Below are 21664 nucleotides of genomic sequence, written 5' to 3' on the forward strand. Positions count from 1 at the left end.
TTTTAATGGTGTTAAAGAAACTGAAGCCAAACGCTTACGGCAGCAAATAAGACACAGTAAAAAAAAATTACCCTGTAATTAATTACTTGTTTGGCTTTTCTTTAAGCATGGATCTTCAGCTTTGTTAATAAAAAAGTCCATGAAGAGGAGAATGACATCTTACACTTTACAGGGCTAGTGGTGATTGTACTGATGTGGGAAAACTATACCAAAATGTATTTCTCGTTACTCCTTTCATTATTTCTACTTTACTTGTGACCTCCTGAAAAGTAGTAATTCTTTTCAAGACTCGTTACATTAGTTTTGTAATAATCTGGGCACTGTCTTGGTATATACTTTTACAGTTGCTGTTATGACTCCCTAAAGATCATTTGCTGCACATTCAATAATCATATTCCAGCACATGTCAGTGTTCTGCTCCTACACAATCATCCCAGAGAAAGCTGTTTTTACGCTTCAAACACAAAGCTAATCAACATTTAATGTACACTACCTAACAAAAGTCTGGTCGTCAATCACAGTTGTGTAAGAGCTACAAAAAATCACTTGACATCTAGTTGATCATTTGGAAAAGTGGCAGAAGGTATATTTTTCAGATGAATCATCTGTTAAACTGCATCCCAATCATCACAAATTCTACAGAAGACCGATTGGAACCTCCGTGGACCCAAGATTCTCACAAAAATCAGTCAAGTTTGGTGAAGGAAAATTATGGTTTGGGGTTACATTCACTACTAGGTTGTGCAAGAGATCTGCAGAGTGGATGGCAAAATCAACAGCCTGATGTATAAAGACATTTGTGCTGCTCATTATATTACAAACCACAAGAGAGGGCAAATTTCTCATCAGGATAGCGCTTCTCCTCATACGTCAGCCTTCACATCAAAGTTCCTGAAAGCAAAGAAGGTCAAGGTGCTCTGGGATTGGCCAGCCCAGTCACCATTCATTATTGAGCATGTCTGGGGAAAGATGTGAAGGGGGAGGCATTAAAGATGAATCCAAAAAATCTTGATGAATTCTGGAAGTCCCGCAAGAACACTTTCTTTGCCATTCCAGATGATTTTATGAAGTTATTTGAGTCTTGCAGAGATGTATGGAAGCAGTCCTCCGAGCTCATAGGAGTCACACTCAATATTATTTACTTTCTTCACTGCACCATGACTTTATATTCTATACTGTACATTATTTCTGTTAAGTGACAAGACTTTTGTTTAAGCAAAGTCAGACCTTACTGTGAAGACATAATTTTATAATTTCGGAAAAAAATCCAGAATGTCAAGACGTAAGTTTATAACGTCTAGAAAAAATCCAAAATGTGAAGACGTAAGTTTATAACTTTTGAAAAAAATCTAGAATGTCAAGACGCAAGTTTATGACATGTAGAAAAAAATCCAGAAAAAATCCTAATTAAATAATTAAAAATCAAGGCATTATCATATTTTATTTTATTGAAATAAGCGTAATCTAAGAGACCTTTTCCTTTCATACAAGCAGTTTCTGATATACTGTAAATGATCAACTAGAAATCAAGTTATTATTTGTTGTTTCTAAAGATTAGATTGTCATGTGTACATGGAAAATGCTACTGTAAGCAGATGTAGCTATTAGCTTGTCTAAAATCGTTGTTTCTAACTCATTATATGACCAAAATCTACATTAAGTAACACAGTGATGTTTTATTGGCTGATAAGTCTAGAAACTGTACACTAAATCCAGAGTAATAATCAAGGAATTTTGCTGTCATGCCATGGCTAAAGTAGGCACAATATTATACAATGAAGGGAAATCAGCTATAGCTTCCTTTAATGTAACCAACGTGACCAGTTGCTTGCACTGGGAGCGTGCCTTGTAACCATGCAGACATCTGAGAAAAATGCTCCTCCACCGCTCCGTCATAAACGCAACAGATACACTATGATTTAATTTATTCAACCAACAAAACAAACAACTCTTTGAAATTTGGAGAGTTAGTTATTAATTGTCCAGATAAATGATCCATATATATAATGCAGAGTCTAAAAAGTAGAGTAAATTTAAATACTTGATTAAATTCCCTTTATACTAAATAGCCTATATTTTTAGTAGACTAAATAGTTTATTTCATTTACACCTTTTTTCCTCTTGTATTTATCCAGTTTATTTTTGTTGACTGTGAAACTGCTTATTTCAGGGGAGGTTTGGGGGTCATTTTGGGGTTTTTATTATCTTAAACACCAGGTTCTCCATCACTAATGTTTGCTTAGGGCAATTTTTACAGTAATATGCTACAAGTAATTTGTTACCACCCAACACTTCTGCTTTCATTGCAAAGCCCCCTGACAGGTGCAGGCTGCCCGTTCAAAAGCCTGATGATAATTAAGGACTTATGGAGGACGTGTGTGTGAGAGAGAGAGATAGCAGGATGACATTGACTCAGAGTCTGTGATCAAACCTCAAAGAGTAATGTGTGTGTGTGTGTGTGTGTGTGTGTGTGTGTGTGTGTGTGTGTGTGTGTGTGTGTGTGTGTGTGTGTGTGTGTGTGTGTGTGTGTGTGTGTGTGTGTGTGAGTGTGAGTGAGAGAGAGAGAGAGAGAGAGAGAGAGAGAGAGAGAGACTGAGAGCTGGGGGTTTTCTGAACTGGAAAAGATTTGAGCCCCTCCAACCTCATAAATGCATTAATTTAACTGACTAGGTGTGCGAAAGGTTCTGCGGTTTGTAAATGCTTGCCATGACTCTGTTCATATTTCAGAACTTTTATTAGAGCAACATTCAAGTGTGGTCTTGCTGTTGGAGGACTCGTGATAAAGATCTCAGAGTTTGTTCCAATCCATCAAAACACAAATCCTTTTGCAAGGAAAAGATTAAAAATGATAAGTAAACCACAATGTCGATATAAGTCACAAGGTTGTAAGGATTTGGTAATAGCGCTAACAAAGTACAGGGTTCTTACTGTGCCATTATGCCTATAAGCTATATATATATGAAGAGTTTAGATGCAAAAACTTGTAAATGCTGTCTGAGTTTTTCCACTAAAATGAGCGTTTTTATCAGGCTCCTGTGTGTTTGTTCAGTAATATTACTTTGATAGCAAAGAACAAGTCCTTTATATCTCAACATAACCAAAGGAAGTTGAGTAAAATGTTCAGTTTCGATGGAAATTTCAGATGGCACTTGAGGTTTTTGCATCTGAACTCCTCATATATATGTCCATATATATATAAATATATATAAAGATGCAAGTATAAACACTGTGACAGTGCACCTAGCTTTTTAATGTGGATTTTGAACATGGAACACAAATAATATTTTCTAACAATATCAGTGTGTGTATTTGTCCTGCATGTAGCTTTAAGTAATAACAAATTTTTCACAACCCTGTTTGAGTTTCTTTTTTTAGGTTCAACATAAAATAAATGTTTTTGAGATATCTTGTTGCCCGGTGGCCACTGACTTTTTGTAACATTCTTCAAATTATCTTCTTTAGTTTTTAAAAGAACAATAAAATTCGTAAAGGTTTTTAACCCCTTTAGGGTGAGTTATTATATATTTAATTGTAAATGTTGTCATTTTCATTTGAAAATCTTTGCTTAAAATGTGTTTACATGCTAATAATAAATATTGATAATATTAAAGTAATATATTAGCTATATATACACATATTTACTATACACACACACACACACACACTTATATATACAATAAAAGTCAGAATTATTGTTTGTCAATTTTTTTCTCCCCTGTTTCTGTTTAACGGAGAGAAGATTTTTTAAACACATTTCTAAACATAATAGTTTTAATAACTCATTTCTAATAACTGATTTATTTTATCTTTGCCATGATGACAATAAATAATATTTGACTAGATATTTTTCAAGACACTTCTAAACAACCTAAAGTGGCATTTAAAGGCTTAACTAGGTTAATTAGGTTAACTAGGCAGGTTAGGCAAGTTATTGTATAAACATGGTTTGTTCTGTAGACAAGCAAAAAATATATAGCTTAAAGGAGCTAATATTTTTGACCCTAAAATGATTTAAAAAAATTAAAAACTGCTTTTATTCTTGCAGAAACAAAACAAAAAAATACTTTCCCCAGAAGAAAAAAACATTATCAGCCATACTGTAAAATGTCCTTGCTCTGTTAAACATCATTTGGGAAATATAAAAATGTGTGTGTATATATAGCAAATATATTATTATTATTATTATTATTATTATTGTGCTTATTATTTTAATATTATCAATTTTTATTATTAGCATATACACACATTTTATGCAAACTTTTTCAAATTAAAATGAAAAAATGTTCAATCAAATATACAATTTACTTATCCACAAATCAGTCATTACTGCTATAATATCAGCAGTAGTATTCTAACTAGCAAAAATCTAGCATAAACTTTACTTTGATATTTAAATACCACAAAAGACTTATGCATATATATATATATATATATATATATATATATATATATATATATATATATATATATATATATATATATATATATATATATATATATTAGTAATTAAATGTAATTTGCAACTCCAGATTCCAGATATGGTAATAAAATAATAAATATTGATAATATTGAAATAATAATTGCTATGAATTATATACAATGTGTGTATATTTATGTATGCATGTATAGGTGCGTGTTTGTATGTGTATTATTGCCTTTTGTGGTATTTAAATATAAAAAGTAACGTTACTACATCTTTAATTCTAAGCAGTATCTCCTGTGCTCGTATCAGGTTGTTGCATTAATTCTGTTGCTGCTGTGCACCTCACACAAAACACGGTGAACGCCCTCGGATATTTTGGAAGGGGTGTCATGTTTTTGATCGAGAAGCTTCTATTTATAATGGATTGCAGCAATGGCTCGAGTGTGAGGCGGGAATCATATGACCTGCGCTCATTCCTGTAGTATCGCCGTGTCGCGCGCGCTGGGAAGCGCATTTCTCTCCGCCCGGCTCTCGCGTTCGAGGAGCTCAGCTTTAACATGCACCAGACTGCAGTTCACCACTGAAAAACTGACGGATATTCATTTAAACAGCGCGTTTATTCTTCTGTTTACAAGAATATACGTGGTTTCGTGAGACGATGCCGGAAGAGAAAGGTAATGTCGCCCTTTGAGTTTTTGAATATAGTGTGTGCTTGTTTATTTCACATGACTGTTAATAGCGCTTTGTCATTGATGTTACATGATGGTTTCAATGTCAACCAATAGCGCATTCAACGTTACGACGTTTATTTCCACCATTATGACAGAATTTGAGCTTTGTATTATGATATTTTGGAATATTTGGTCGTGCAACAGTTTATATTTCATCTTTGGACACATTTAGCAAATGTTTACTCGCATTTTGTTAGATTGTGACTCTGCTAAACAGAATGAGTATTGTCTTTTAAAACAACAACAACATGATTTTGGCAGAAGGACACAGTGTTGCACTCCAGGAGCTCAGATGCAATCTGGTCTCCTTGGACAGCGAGATGTTTTTGCTTGTGTGTGTGTGTGCGCGTGTGCACGTGGTATTCCCTGATATATATGCATTTATGGAGACTAAATGTACCCACAAGTATATTCTTGGTGTATAGTATTGACCTTGTATGGACATTTCTGTTCTCTGTGAGGAAATAGCTGTATATAAAACATACAGAATGAAGTATTTTGAAATTGTAAAAATACAGAAAGATTTTGAGGGAAAGGTAGTGCTGGAGAAAGTAGATCAAATATAATGTTTGTTCTGTATTTAAGTCTTTATTTCTATAGGACGTCCCCTTAAGGACAGCAATATGATAGCTATTTAAGTGTGTGTATGTGAAGGAGAAAGTGAGAACATAAAGGGGAGGGGTGGATGAAATACTGGCATGTGACATATAGGGATTTTTTTTGAGTTATAATTAAAGAGCACTTGATTATTATTAGAGGTGTCCATGATTATTTAGCTGTCTTCCTTAAAAGCCAGGTTTTTATTTTGATTGTCATGAATAGACCCTGCAGTTTCATCTGAATAAGAAATCAGTTAAATGCTTTTGAAGCAATCAGTGTGCATTAAAGCAGGGTTTGAAACGTTTCCCCCTTCTGTTGTAACAAATACCTTGAAACAGCTTCTCAAATAAGAAAAATATTAGATTTGTATTTTTACTTACTATTTTTTATTATTGCGTTTTTAAAGACTATTATCATTAAAAAATGAGCAATTAAACATTTCAATTAAATAGATGTTAAGTGGTGGATGAAATATTTACAGAAACCTGATGGCCAAAAGCTGATTGATTGCCAGTGAATGTAATTACATGGGGTGGCATGGTGGCTCAGTGGTTGGCACTCTCACCTCCCAGCATGAAGGTCAATGGTTCGAGTCCTGTCTGGGTCAGTTAGTATTTTTCTGTGTGGAGTTTGCATATTCTCCCCGTGTTGGCGTTGGTTTCCTCTGTGCTCCGGTTTACCCTACAGTCCAATGACATGCGCTATGCGAATTACATGCGCATGCAAAAATGAATGAATGAATGTAATCATATGTTTCAATTAAGAAAAACTATTTAAAAACAATGGCAAGGTTGACTCTGTAAGTGAATTTTAGTAAGGAAACAGAAATATTCATTGATTTAAGCCATTTTTTGCATGCTTTTTATATTGTTTTGCATTCAAGTCAAATTTAAAATTTTAAATGACAAAGTTTGAATCCTATTTGTCTATAAGTCCTATAATGTTTAAGAATGAAATCAGTAACCACAGAGCAGGTGGTCTTTTGTGGCTGCTTAAAATGTATTTGAACATATGAACATCTCAGTAATAAAACAAATCAAAGAAAAGGTGCTTAGACTACATCTGGAAGTTGCCAAAATTGGACAAGCTCAGTCGTCCATTTGTAATCCGATCAATAAAACCAGGTCTCAAAGTGTAAGCAGGCCCTGATATGGCCAGTTATTGTCAGGTTTACAGTCAGGTCAGTGTATCAGTCGACTTAAATTTGTGGCAGAATTGCTGTGGGCATCTACATCACAGAGAGAGAGAGTTTTGGCACCTGACACTTTGAGATCACAAAGCAACTGACTGCAGGAAAGGCCTTGCTGTCACACGTTCACAAGGGCAAACGCATCCAAGTCATGATATAACTGTTGGACGGGTCTCAACAGCTGCAGAAATACCCGGTGCTGACCGTGGTGATGGTAAACAAACTCTTCTTTAATGCGACAAACAAGAATGTGATAGGAAAGATGGACAAATTAAATATAACATACACTCAAAAAATTACCTTTGCTGTGGTCACACTGATTATTTAAAATGAGGTGAAAACAACACAACTTTTGAGTTTTTTGCAACATCTTAGCTGTTTTATGTACAATAATTCTTACACTTGTAAAGATTAATAAGTAAATTTAAATCCTTCATGTTTTTCCAACACAAATCAAGTGTGTGGAACCCAGTATTTTTTACTATGTAGTATCTTACTGATCAGGGGTGCATTTTCTAAAACTGTAGTTGCTCTGTCACAGTTAGTTATGATGTAAAGTGTCCGTAATGACACTCTAAAATAGGGCTGCACCATATTGGAAAAATCTGACACATGCGATGTTTTGTTTTTCTGCAATATACAGTATATTGCGATATGAATATAATTTCACGAGATGGTTTAAACAGCTAGATTTAATTCATTTAGATAGGTTTGTATGATCTGTTTGTTATGCAGTAATTCTGCATAAATCCTAATAAATTACAAGCATATAATAAAAACAACAGAGCAAAGATAAAAGTCAAATAGATAGTGCTTTATGGTTTCTGGAGAGTCTAACAGTATTCAGGTACAGAAATTAAACAATCAAAGACAAAATAAAATGGTCATCATTGTATAAATTATTTAAAATAATAATATCTTTATCTTTAATCAATAATGTAATCTGATGTGATTAATGCGGATACAGACATTGTGATATCGATGCTCAGACAATAGTGGGTGAAAATAAGAAAAAACACAAGAAACGGATATGTGAAACTAAAATTATTTATTAAACAATGATATAACACAAAGAATAATGTGAATTGAATAGGATTTAAATAGGAAGTTTGGCTAGAGGAGAAATGGTCGTGCCCAGCTGAGCATGGTTTCTCTCTAGGATTTTTTTCCTTCACTTTTGTCATTTGATGAAGTTTGTTCCTCACCACTGTCGCCACTGGCTTGCTTGGTTTGGGAGTTGTGGAGCTGTGCATTTGTGGATTTGCTCTTCAATGTAAAACAATCTAACTAAACCCCAACACACTATAGTTAGCCAAAACCATAATCTTCAGGTATGCAACGATTTGCTAAACTACTCAAACTATTCAAATCAAAACTACGAGGAGGGCAACTCCTCCGTAAACTAACTAACACAATAGACTATTCTAATCAGAATTAGAATTACGAGTCACATTATGTGAGCAGTTAGCAAATCAAAGACGGTCATCTGGTAATCCAATTCTCATAAAGATCTTTCGACTTCCTTATAATCAGGTAAAGTATTAGCTACAAAGCTTAGCTTAACAATAAAGCCCTTAAACGAGAGACAGAGAGAGAGAAAAAACTAAACCATTAAGATTACAAACACTACACAACAGGCTGGTTGACGCAAGTGAGGAGTGTTAATATCAGTTATACATTTTAGTATGATTTGCTCGCATCCTCCAATGACAGATGGATTAAGGGTGGGATTTGGGGGTTTGCCTTCTTTTAAAAATCTTGCATTTTGGTATGAAAGAAATTGTATGAATTTGTACAAATTTTTGGACAATACGTAAAAAACCTTACATTTCCTCATGAGATCGGTCTGGTGCATCAGAAGAGCTTTTGTTTGTCCTTGGGTGCAAACATGAGATATCAATGAACAAAAGTGGACAAATGTGAGTCTTGGATTCTTATCTTGCTTTTTCTCTACCACAAAGAATAATAGATTAAGTGCTTTAGATCCATTACTGTGGTTACTGGTGTTGGCCTCCCATGCGACAGAAAGCTGCTGAAATGGAGTTACTCTTGTTGCTCAAAATGGGTATGCAATTTGCTTTAAAATCCTTTAATCATCCTGCCATGTCCGAGGATCATCCTCTCACACAGCTGCAAGCCCTGCGGATGAATTAATGCTTTAAGTTTCTTGTAGATTTAAGCATCTCTTGGAATGTTTGTGTGGCTTTGACACTATTTGAACATTTTGTAGTGTTACACTACACTTTTGACGCATCTTTACATTTTGTAGGGTTCCTCTTCCTCGAATTGTAACACTTTAAAATAAGGTTGCATTAGCCAATGTTAGTTGGCATTTAATAACATGAACAAACAATACATAATACATTTATTACATTTTGTTCATGTTAGTTATCGTTAGTTAATGAAAACAAAAGTTCAGTGTTAGTACATTTTAACTCATTAAAATGCTAACAAACCTGAATTTAGATTTTAATAAGGCGTTAGTAAATGTTGAACTGTGATTAATTGATAAATGCTGTATGGTTTATTATTAGTATATACATAGTTCATTATTATTTATTATTAGTTCATATTAATAAATACATTAGCTAACAGTACTTAATGAAACCTATTGTAATGTGTGACTGATATGTTTTTTTTTTTTTTGCCTAATTAAATTAAAAATGTTGGAAGTTTATAATATTGGAGTTTATACACCTGCACATTGATGTTTTACAGTATATGTACCTTCATTTTACATTTAGAATCCATTTGAAATCATAAGACAAACATATTTTTCACACAGTACATTACAATGTTTTTTTTTATTTAGTTTTTTAAAATAAATAATTCAGCTATAATTCATTGTTCAACAGCCAAGAACAAAGAACACACTTCACACTACATACATATGATACATGTTACATATTCAGCCACCTGTCACACCAAGACAATTCAACTAAGAAAAACAACGTATAGCAAACATACATGGAAATTAAGGTTGTGGTACGTTTGAATGTACATACTAATTTATCCCAATTTTAGATGTTGCCAGAGATTATCCAATTTTCTATGTACTTCTCCCTCATTGTTCAATCTCCTCAGCATGCACCCATATGATGCAATTTCAATCATCCCATTAATCCACTCTTTTATTTCTGGCATTCTGGGACACTTCCAATTACGTAGTATCATCCTAGCAGCTGTAATGCATCCAATATTGAAAAGAATAAAGGATTTTTTACCTATATTAGGTATCACTAATTTGTCACCCAGGAGGCATAGCCGTGGCTCTACATGTAACTCACAGCCTATAGCCACTCCTTCATTATTCTTAAAATTTTACACCAGAATGGGTAAACTAGACAACATTCTCAGATCATGTGTAAATATGTACCCTCTTCTTTATTGCATTTCCAACACTGATTATTTCCAGCTAGTCCCATCCTATAGAGTCTGGATGGTGTGTAGTAGTATCTACTGTATGTATTATTTTGTACTGCATGAACTTTGCTCTTAACTTCTCTTATATTTTTACCTACATCTGAATAAATTCAAGACAATCAAAATTATTCTTTTGTGAAGAATTTTTTTTTACTTTAAAATATCATTAAAATATCTCATTTATCAGCTATTATATTTATTTACATTTAACTCACAAATCAGTTTTAAAAGAAGTCCAAATTGTCAGACAAGATCTTGTTAATCAGAATTTTCTTGTCCGAACTCACAGTTTTGTTATAAACTCTTAAATTACAAGATAACACAAAGCCAGTATACTGAGACAGAAAACCCCCTGGAAGATATAAACTCAGAGGTATGACTTGTTTGGTGTAAACTCAGAATTGCGAGGGGAAAAAAAACTTTTTTCTCTTTGATTTGTGGGCAAAATTAGTTTCAATTACCCTTCTTTAAATAATAAAACCCTCTGATGTAAAGGGGCTTCAATACCTTGCACAACCTTTTGAGTGACAGTCATGAGAAGGTATCTGTGACCATTAGGTCATAAAAAGGTCAAATGCCAGAAGTGATTTAACATGTATTCATGAACCTATACACTTCAGTGCTAAATGCAAGCAAGTGCAGAATATGAAAATGTGAACCTCCTCTCCTGACTTCAAACAGCTTTGACATACAGTGTGATATGCAAGGAACGGGGCTCTTATATAACTCATAACACATACTGTAGACTTTTACTGCAATATTGAGTTATGCTGCAGTGCGAGAGTAAAAGGAGCATTCCATTCATCCTAGTGTTCAAACGCTTTTGATTATACAATCTTACCTCAAATCCCACAATTGCATTTGCCAAATAAGACAAATCAGGAGTGAATGTTGGCTAGGTGAGTGGCAGAGGGATCGTGGGGTGGAAATAGGAGCCTTGCGAACACATAGACATGTCAGCCATGCGCATGGAGCTCCAGCAGAATGTAGCAGGGCATGATGGAATCCTCATGGGCTCAGTAGATGCTCTATTTATGGAGAACCTGCTTAAAGATGGATGACCCTAACAACAAAGTCGGTGAAAAGTATGGTGTGTGTGTGTGTTTAGGGACATGTGGAACAAACTCCTCCCTTACGCTGACCTTTAGTTCATTGTGCTTACAGTGGTTTTGATGATATATAATGTGGATGTAAATAGAGGTGGGGGAAAATATTGATACACCATAGTATAGCAATTTGATCCACAGCAATGTTATAATGATACATGCATGCCCTTATCGAAAATTTGCCAGTAATTAATAAAATGTATTTCTTTACAGTCCACCACAGTAGATGGTTTTGTTGAGTTATTGTTTTTTTTTTTCTGGTGAGCTTGGTCACCTTCAGCTTGCAGTAAGTTAGTAAAATAAAGATGGCTGCATTGTGCAACAGAGGCTCATTCTGAAAATGTAGCCCTATATACATTTCTAGAGATCGCGAATTATGTAGCCAGAGCTACGTATGGCATGGCTACATTTAGGGCCCTATCATACACCCGGCACAGTGTGGCACAAGGCGTGGCGCAATAGTCTTTTGGTAGTATCATCTTGACGCAAGAGTCGTTTTGAGGCGTTGCGCTACGCTGTTTAAATAGCAAATGCATTAGCGCTCATTTGTGCGCCCATAGGCGTTCTAGTCTAAAAAGGAAGGCGTTCTGAGGCGGACCGCTGGCGCGTTGCTATTTTGAGAAACTATATTAGATTTTTCATTAGACCAAAACTAACCCATCTAAACGAGTTGCGCCTCGCTTACGCACTGCTTAATACGTACAAGAGAGCAATAGGCAAATATCTTTACATATGAAAAAAATTAAATATTACGGATATATATAAGATATAATAAGAATAGATATAGAATATAAATATAAAGGATTAAAATATTACAAAACATATTATTTTCTAGCCTACATAAATATGAAATATCACTGCTTTTATGTCTTCTTCATCTCAGGAGGCTTTTTCTGTTAATTTATAACAATTTGCTTTTGTATAATGTTATTATTATTAGCAGTATTATTTATTATATCCATATTTATATTTGTTTTGTTAAAAACAAGCTTAGATTTGCCCACCTGTCAGGTTTTAGACCATATGGGGCACAGCATGTGTTTTAGGATATAACTCAGGTTTTTGAGCACATTTTGTTATTATTATTCATTTATTAGTTTGCTGGAAATTAGAACTGAATTTAGAAATAGTTTTGAAACGAAATATTTGCGCTTAACAAACAAAATTATTTATTTATAGACTAATTATTTATTTATAAACCTGTGAGCAATGGTTCCAGAAAGCAGGTGATACAAAAACCAAACAAAAAAAACAAAACAAACAAGTAATTAACAGGGTGAGAATGTGGTCGAATCTGAAAACGTGGTAAAAATCAGGCTGCTGCAAGGTACTTTCTTTTTCTGGATTGCTTTCCAAAACACTTTTAGTTGGGTTTAGGGAAGTGGGTGGACGCTGGTCGATATGTGCTTTTTAAAACACTATTGGTTGGGTTTAGAAAAGGGAGTGGGGGGCGGGGTATTGGTCGGTTGGTAAGTCAGTCAGTCGACAGCAGCCTCTTGTGGATTTATGTGAGAAGAGCAGGCGCGAATGGCACTCATGAAAGAAATTTGAGGCAGTAGCCTCTGGCAGATACGCAAAAGAAAAATGGTAAAAAAAAAAAACATTGCTTCTGGGATGTATTTGGCACTCTCTATAAATGTATATGGGGTACATAATCAGAATGAGTCTGGGTTCAGCAACGATTATGAAAAAAGGTAATTGATATCAAACAATTAATATGAGTATCATGTAACATGACATATGCAACTTGGGATGTGTAAGTTTTAAGTCCCTGGTATACTTGAAGAACAAACTGAAATTATGCCATTTTGAACAAAAGTGTTTGAAAGGAAGATTGTTTTGAGTTTGTTTTGTCATTTCAAAACAGCTCACCAAAAATATATTTTAGGGGAGTTTGTTTTAACCCCTAAACACTGTTTATTTTGACTCCTTGGAGGTACCAGTGGTCCGTTGCATTTACACAATATTTTTTTTAAAGACTTGGAGGGGGTCACACACTGGACAAGAAGCCCACCTTGTCTTTTCTATGAGAGTGTGCACACCAGCAGCTTGACACATTTACAACCCTGCTTACTGCAGCACAGGGTAGTCTAGTTGATGTTTCTGTGGGGAGTATGCATGTTCTCCCTGCGTTCGTGTAGGTTTCCTCCGGGTGCTCCGGTTACCCCCACAGTCCAAAGACATGTGGTACAGGTGAATTATGTAGGCTAAATTGCCCGTAGTGTATGAGTGTGTACTATGTACTAAAAACTGACATACTATGTCAAACAATAAATACAATGTACTTACTGTGCTCATAATGTATTGCAGAACACTTCTGGTGCTCTTGAGGTGGATTACAGGTAGGGTTAGTGACAGGTTTGGTGCTGTGGGTAGGGTAGGATAAGGTGTAAGGGATGGTCTACAATGTAAATACAGAAATTGATTACAGATGTAATTACACATAAGTACTATATTTAAGTACTTATACTTAAATACTAGATGTGAAAATGCAGATTTATGTATGAGGTATGCAATATAGTGAAAGATCAAAATATTACAAAATATGAATTATCATTTGCAATAAATCAGCAGAAAGAAGCAAGTGAAGGATGAGTAAATGATGACAGAACTCTCAGTTTACGAAGAACTATCTTCTTTAAATAATAAGACAGCAAAAAAGGAACTCCATTCTGTTTTGTTTACCTGGTTGTTCTGGGTAATTTCAGGTTGATAAAACCACCAGTGGAGCAAAGTGCCGGTGAGATATTTATTTATGAATTGTTTTATGCAACAGTAAAACAGAGTGGTTCAATGTCGGAAATTTTTGTGATGCGTTGTTTTCCTCTTAAATAATATGAAACATATGTTGGTTGTATCGATTGTAACCCATATCACATTACTCAGCATGCCTTTGTATGAACTGAATGGGTTCATCAGTGATAGGGATCTTACTACTGAACCACAACTTCATGCATTTATTCCTTTAACCACAGATCTTTGGCTTGGGTTGAAAGGATTTAGAGACTTTTGGTTGTATTTGTAGTGTACTTTATGAGAACTAGATCCACCTTGAGTTTTCCAGTTCTTATCAGAAGAGATGCAGTTAAAGGCCTGTAAGATTCATTCGCTGTTATTTCACTCTTATTATGATGTGGTTTGCTGGTTTATGGAAGTCTTGTGTTTGGCTGCTGGCATCACATTAAATTGTATGAGGGGTTTTCATGCTTGACAGATGAAAGCTATACTGATAAGAAAAAACATTAAAGGTGAAGCAAAGATCCTAAACATCATCAATGCACCAAGACAACCAAGATATGTTGTCTGATATCCTGTCTTAAATACTCCACATTTTGGGAGGTAAATAGCACATGTATGTTTAATGAGGTAACCGTTGAGGCTGTGTTTAATTGGCTGTATCTTACCATAAGAGTTCTCTTGGTAAAGGAGAATTTATTCGACTTTGGATTATTTTTCGAATTATTTAAACTGCAGCGTTTAGAGTTGCATTAATTATGTTATGTGCTGGCGACATGGTGGCGCAGTAGGGAGCATGACTGCCTTAGAGCTAGAAGGTCGCTGGTTCGAGCCTCGGCTGGGCCAGTTGACATTTCTCTGTGGAGTTTGCATGTTCTCCCTGTGTTGGCGTGGGTTTCCTCTGGGTGCTCTTGTTTCCCCCACAAGTCCAAAGACATGTGCTATAGGCAGTGGTGTAAAGTAACTAATTACAAATACTCAAATTACTATAATTGAGTAGTTTTTCTCAGGAATTGTAATTTACTAAGTTTTAGAAATGTGCACTTTTACTTTACCTTGAGTACATTTATGGTACAGTATCGGTACTTTTACTCCACTACTCCCCTTCAACCTGCAGTCACTACTTTATTCTTCCTTGTCTATGGGGATTAGAAAAATCAGTCCTGTGACTCCTGTCCAATGAAATCACACATAGAAAGTAAATCTCATTATAATAAAATACCTCAAGACATGGACGATTTTTAATTGCAGTAAACTGTTTGGAAGCATTAAAAGTGTCCAATAAGATGTCCTAAATCTTTACACGCATTGACCCAAAGACTGTTTATATTCATGTCACTGATGAGAAGATGAAGGATGTTTACTGTGTGATGACCAAAATGGCGTCATGACGTCAGATTAACATTGTACCCCAATGTCGTAGGGACGTTGCATTTTGTTTGGAAATGAAATGAGGTTTGACCTCAGAACCCAACATCAGGCTGATGTCAATGTCCAACATCCAACCTAAAATCAACCAAATATCAACGTCTAATGAGTCTAATTAGCGTCAATACAGCTTGAAGTTGTGTGGACGTTACCACAATGATGTCTATCAGACATTGGATTTTGGTTGCCATACCTGACGAATAAATGTCAGTATTGGACGGCAATATGATGTTGGTTTAAGATATTGGCTCAACGTTGGATTTTGGTCTCTTTCCAACACAACCTAAAATCAACCAAATTTCAACGTCATTTGATATCGTTATTGGACATCAAAATAACATTGTCCTTATAGACTCTGGCTAGATATTGAATTTTGATCACCTAACGTCATGACCTAAATCTAACCTAATATTAACATCTTATGACGTTGTGTGCCTGCTGGGCGATAACTGAATGCACTACAGAATGTTACGTTTACACACATCCACAAATGACATGTAAATGCATCAGCTTTTTACACCGTAATACTCACTACTCAGTACTCTTGAGTACTTTTGAAAGGGCTACTTTTTACTCATGCTTTCAGTGATATTTACAGCCGATACATTTACTCTACTTGCACATTTTTAGGCAAGTTGTGGTACTTTTACTGGAGTATGAATTTTCAGTACTCTTTCCACCACTGGCTATAGGTGAATTGGTATGCTAAAACTGACCGTAGCGTATATGTGTGAATAAGTGTGTATGGGTGTTTCCCAGTGAAGGGTTGCAACTGGAAGGGCATCCGCTGCGTAAAACATATGCTGGATAAGTGGGCGGTTAATTTCCCTGTGGCGACCCAAAATTAATAAAGGGTGAAAGCCGAAAGGAAAATGAATGAATGTTATGTGATTTTGTTAAATTTATTGTTGTTATTTGGGTTTATTCATCATTATTGTTATTTTTTGTTTTTATTTCAATTTTAGTCTTAATTAAAGGTAAATATTGCAGTTAATTGTTCAGGCAACTATTTTAATTTAGATTTTTTTCCATCTATTAATTTTGTCTTTTTCTTGTATTTAAACTTTTAATATTATTTTATAATTTAATATGATGTGCACCCCACTCTGTGGGGATTTTGAGTCTCAATTTGGCCATAACGTTTTCTGTGTTGCGGCCAGCAGAATGATTTTTGGTGGCAAATCTTATTTTGACATATAATTTGGGAAAATGCTTTGATTTTTAAAAAATATATATAACTGTACAGTACACTCTGGGCAAATTTACTACCCTTTTGTTATGTTCGGGATAAAATCATCCTCTAAATTAAACTGCTGTAAAAATGTTATTTAAAAATGACAGGATTTTAACTCTTTAATTGTCAAATTTATAAATGATGATTTGGTGAAAAAAGCACAAAATGATGTATTTTCAATATAGAGAGTAATTGTGGACTGGATTTTTTTTAACCTTTATTCACAGTCTTGAACATGTGAAAGATTCATAACAACATTGGCTTTGTTGCATTGTTTGCCCCATAGACTTCCATTAACCAAGTGTTTTGATTGCAAAACCATGACATCGTATAATCATGCATTTTTGATTGTTGGTGGTTTTCCCTGTTGGGAAAAGGTCAAACTTGTAATTTTTCATATTGATCATCTGTTGGCACAGTTAACCCTTTAGATAGGCCTGAGCAAAATGCTTAGATTCTGGGTTTTAAATGGAGTATAAAGGCAAAATAAAGTGTGTGTGTGTGTGTGTCTTTAAGAGTGTGAGAGTGACATTTTCGCACTTACAGTAATCAAATCAAAAATATGCATCTCAACTCTCAGAACTACTGTACATGCAGTAAACAAAAACAATGGAAGTGAATGTGGCAAAAACAGCCAAAAACAGTAAATTAGGGAGAAAAATGTAAATTATGGAGAAAATTCTATGCTACACAAAAACTAACATTGCATCAAAGCCAATGTTGTTACATGTCCAAGACGTGATAAAAGGTAAAAAAAAAAAAAAAAAAAAAAACAGTTCACAATTATATATACTGAAAATAAGTCATTTTGTGTGTTTTTTTAACCAAATTAGTGGCATACTTTATGAATTTGGCAATTAATAAGTTAAAATCCTATAATTGTTTTAAAAACATTTAGTAGATTGATCAAGACTGAGGTTGATTAACAGATTTATGCATACAAAATTAAAAAAATATATTTATCTGATGCATTTTTAGTTTAATTTAGTGGATGTTTTCATCCCTAACATAACAAAAGGTAGTAAATTTGAACAGTACACAAGGGCTAATATATTCAAATTGTTCAAAATGTTAATAATAATAATAATAATAAATTACTACAGGCTGCTCCAGAAAGATGAAGTTTGTCCTTTATTTTCCCATGGGTCTTTGGTTTTAATTTGCAGTAGCTGGAATAAACCTGCAATTTGTTAAATGCTTTGACTCTTTAAGGGGGGTTTACAACCCTCCTTTCAAGCTTCATTATTGGAAACATGCATTCTGAAAAAAAAAAAAAACCTGAAGAGATGTTTATGGAAATACTGTCATTATTCTGTCATTTGACTACAACCTCAGATGAATAATTCTGGTATAATGCATTACCATATACAGTCTACATGCTCAGTGTCATTCATCATTTTTATTGTGTTTTGTCCACTGCTGTACCTGATTTGTGAAAGGAGGAAATAGCTTCAGCTTTAAAGGGGTCTTAAAACATTCCCAGCATGCCATTTTTGAGGTACAGCAGCACAAGAGTCTCTCTGGAGATATATAAAAACAAGCTGATACAGTGGGAGTTTGCAGAATGTATTAGAATCAAGTGTTAACGGAATGGTGTGCCAATTGGTGAATAAAATGTGAATGGGAAAGCCAGTTAACAATGTTTCAGAGACATTTCATGATGTAGCTGAGAAAGTGGCACTAATGACTGACTTTTGTGTACAGAAGCAAAACATTACACTGTAAAACCCAACAGAACACTTTATCAATTGAAAATTCACTCAAAAATAACTGAAAGTTAATTCTACTCATTTGAAAAGAGTTTTGAACTCAGTGTTGAAGGTAATGAGTTAATATAAAACCTAATTTCTTCAACTTAAATGGGCACTTAAAAATTCACAGTATTCAAATAGATTGTTTTTTTTTTTTACTCAAATGTTTTGTTGCAATTGGTTTTCTCAAACGGTTTGAGTTGCCTTAATTTTTCAGTTTTACAGTATTCAGTTGGTTTGAGTTCTCTTCATTTATTTTATTTTACTGTGCTCAAACTCTTTCATTTACTCAAATGGATTAAGTTCACAGTACTCATTAGGATTTCTTTTTGAACTTAAATGATTGTTGCATTAGTTTTTCTCAAACGGTTTGAGTTACCTTAACGTATTGGTTTAATAATGTAGGAGCAGCCAGTTTCTTTTATATAATTTTAAGCAGCACTAATAACCTTGTCTCTCTTTCATTTTGACTTTTATGTCAAGATGTCATTAAATCCCTAAAAACGTACGATTTTTTTTTCACTTCATCCACTGTGATATAAACCATACAAGATATGATTATTAATCCTAAGACCCATTGTCAATTATTAATCAACATACGATGTCAAATCAGTTGTGACAAAAATGGTCTGATATTAAACCAGGAATAAATGCGGCGCACATTTAAAAGCACAGTATATAATTTTCACCACTAGAGGGCATGTATTCACAACAAACAAAGGCATAGTTTGATGACACTGTGTGGAATCATGGCAAAAATATACTGTGCTAAAGTATTAAAACCTTAAAATCATGTTAGAATGTAGCACTGTAAGGCCCAATGCCAATTCTATTTTTTGTACCCCTACCCTTCCCCTTCCCCTTGGCCCTTACAACCGAGGTTTAAGGGGAAGGGCTTGAAAATTTACCCCTAAGAATTGGGACAACACTACATCACCTGCACACATCATCATATGCCCTCGTGATCTGATGGTTCATGTAAGATCAGACGATCGCGACTGCTGTAGTTATTTCAGTTTTGTTTTTTATTGGTATTTATCTTCAGGAAATCACTAAAAGCATATAGTATGTTATCATAACGATCTAAAGTGGCAATAAGATGTTTGACTGTACTCTGCTTTAACTGTATTGTGTATTTACCAACCCTTGGCTCATTGGCTCAACGTAGCCCCGCGGACGTTCTGGAGACCGCAAAATATGTCCCGGGAGGTACGTATTCGAGCAGTTTTTGTTTCCGCGAATACACTAGAGGATTCTGTTTTTCATCTTACCTGATTTCTAGAACCGCTCTTCCCTGGAATCGATCCCTGTCGCCGTGGCCAGCTCCTCCTCCCTCTGGGCCTATACTCCGCTGACGTAACGCTGCGAGCTAAGCAGACAAACTGGTCGAGGCGGGAAAGCCCTCCACACAGAGGCAAGCCGTCAACCTGGTGAGCGCGAAGAGGAGGAGCGGAGCGGTGTGCGTTCGCTCGATTAAAAAAAAAATAACGCAGCCAGACTTACCTCCGGTACGGTAAAAAGCATGATGGTAAAACACGAACGCGGTTATGAATATATTAAAACACATGTTCGTTTGTCGTAAAAATTCATAATAATGACAAAAATACTTATTTGTGGATCTCATTACTTCCGGGTTCAGCAATATTGCTTTTGTGGCAGGTGTTTTCTGGGAAAATTTCTTACCCCTTGGTTTCGAGTGTGGTTTCGAAAAATCTTCTTTCGAAGGGCTATTCACCCCTTCCCCTTAGCCCTACGACTTCAAGCTAAAGAGAATTGGGACACCCCTACCCCTTGGCGTGCACGTGCAAAACGAGGGGTAGGGGTAAGGGTAAGGGCTAAGGGGTAGAATTGGGATTGGGCCTGAAGCTGAAACAAGAGCACTGAATCAATTGCTTATGAGAAACAAGCTTAATGCGTCACAAAAACAGATGAGCTTTTATAATGCCACAGTTGACCTCTTTTGGTTCTTCTGGTTGTGATCACCTGAGGAAGAAGCAGCATAGTTTTATCAATATAATTTAAGGTTCTGTTTATGATAATTTATGCAGTATAATAAAACATACAACGTATTAAAGCTTCCCATTTTAACTAATTATTCTGGTGCCATTACTGAGAGGCTAAGAAGGGTATTGCATATTGTCAGACAGATTGCTAGTCATTTTCTTTAGCAAAGTCATATTCGGTAACATTTAGAGCACACTAAATAAATTTTAAAATCCAGTGGTTGATAGGGTCGCTCTACATTTTTATTTTCTTTAAAATGTCACGTTACAAAAGTTAAATTAGTTGCAATTAACAGGAGTGTTATATACTTCATACTGTGACTACTATTATGACTTGGCACATGGGTTGTCTTTCCTCATGATATGGCAAATGCTGCCAAACACACACACATGCACACACACACATACACACACACACAGTCATTCAATGATTGCTGTAGTTTCCTCCCAAAGTACTTCTATCTAATTAGCGTTAAAGGCTCATGCAGCAAATCTGTGCGAGCTAAAACCAGAAGCCTTTAAAAATGTATCATCAAATGAGGGACAATTACAGGATCTTTGCTTCTGTGAACAAGTAAAAACACATTTCTATAGCTATTTATTCTTCAGACTTCACCTGTTGTGAAAATCCCACCATAGAATAGAACGGGATGTCCGACAGAACCAGTTTTTCTACACACCCTTTTAAAACAAGAGGTTGAAGGTCTTTCTTTGGCTGCGTGTTAGACTGTATTATGAAGTGTTTGTTTGAGTTTACACGCCTTTTGTAATGGAGTATGTGTGAATATTGGATGGCAGACGGGCACAAACAGAAGCTTAAAAATGTTCAAAAGTTCAACAGTTCAATGTAGAGCCCCACACACTCTAAGAAAAGTTTGTAAAATTAGGGCCTGGTGTACTATAAAGCTAATTTTCCATGTTGATTTTTACAGGTGTTTTCTATTTATTTTAAACCATACATGTCATTGTATTGAGTTTTAGAGTAAAGCCATAGTCACACAGCACTTTTCTCCCCTTAGACATTCATACGCATGCGAATG

At 35.1% G+C, this 21664-nt stretch overlaps 1 protein-coding gene across 14 annotated transcripts in view; it reads left to right on the top strand.

Annotated features, from left to right (window-relative positions):
- Nucleotides 1-21664, top strand: part of ablim2 (actin binding LIM protein family, member 2) — a 120550-nt gene that overhangs the window by 17505 nt on the left and 81381 nt on the right. For 9 of the 14 annotated variants that reach the window (XM_073918442.1, XM_068224765.2, XM_068224775.2 and 6 more), the window contains exon 1: nucleotides 4896-5097. The exons of the other annotated variants lie outside the window; for them this stretch is intronic. In XM_073918442.1, the coding sequence (XP_073774543.1) occupies nucleotides 5082-5097 (16 nt within the window). In that variant the 5' untranslated portion in view covers nucleotides 4896-5081. Of the gene's footprint in view, nucleotides 1-4895; nucleotides 5098-21664 lie in introns of those variants that run through there. 14 annotated transcript variants of the gene reach the window in all.

The sequence above is a fragment of the Danio rerio genome, chromosome 12 (assembly GCF_049306965.1).
Source record: "Danio rerio strain Tuebingen ecotype United States chromosome 12, GRCz12tu, whole genome shotgun sequence".
Classification (NCBI taxonomy): Eukaryota; Metazoa; Chordata; class Actinopteri; order Cypriniformes; family Danionidae; genus Danio; species Danio rerio.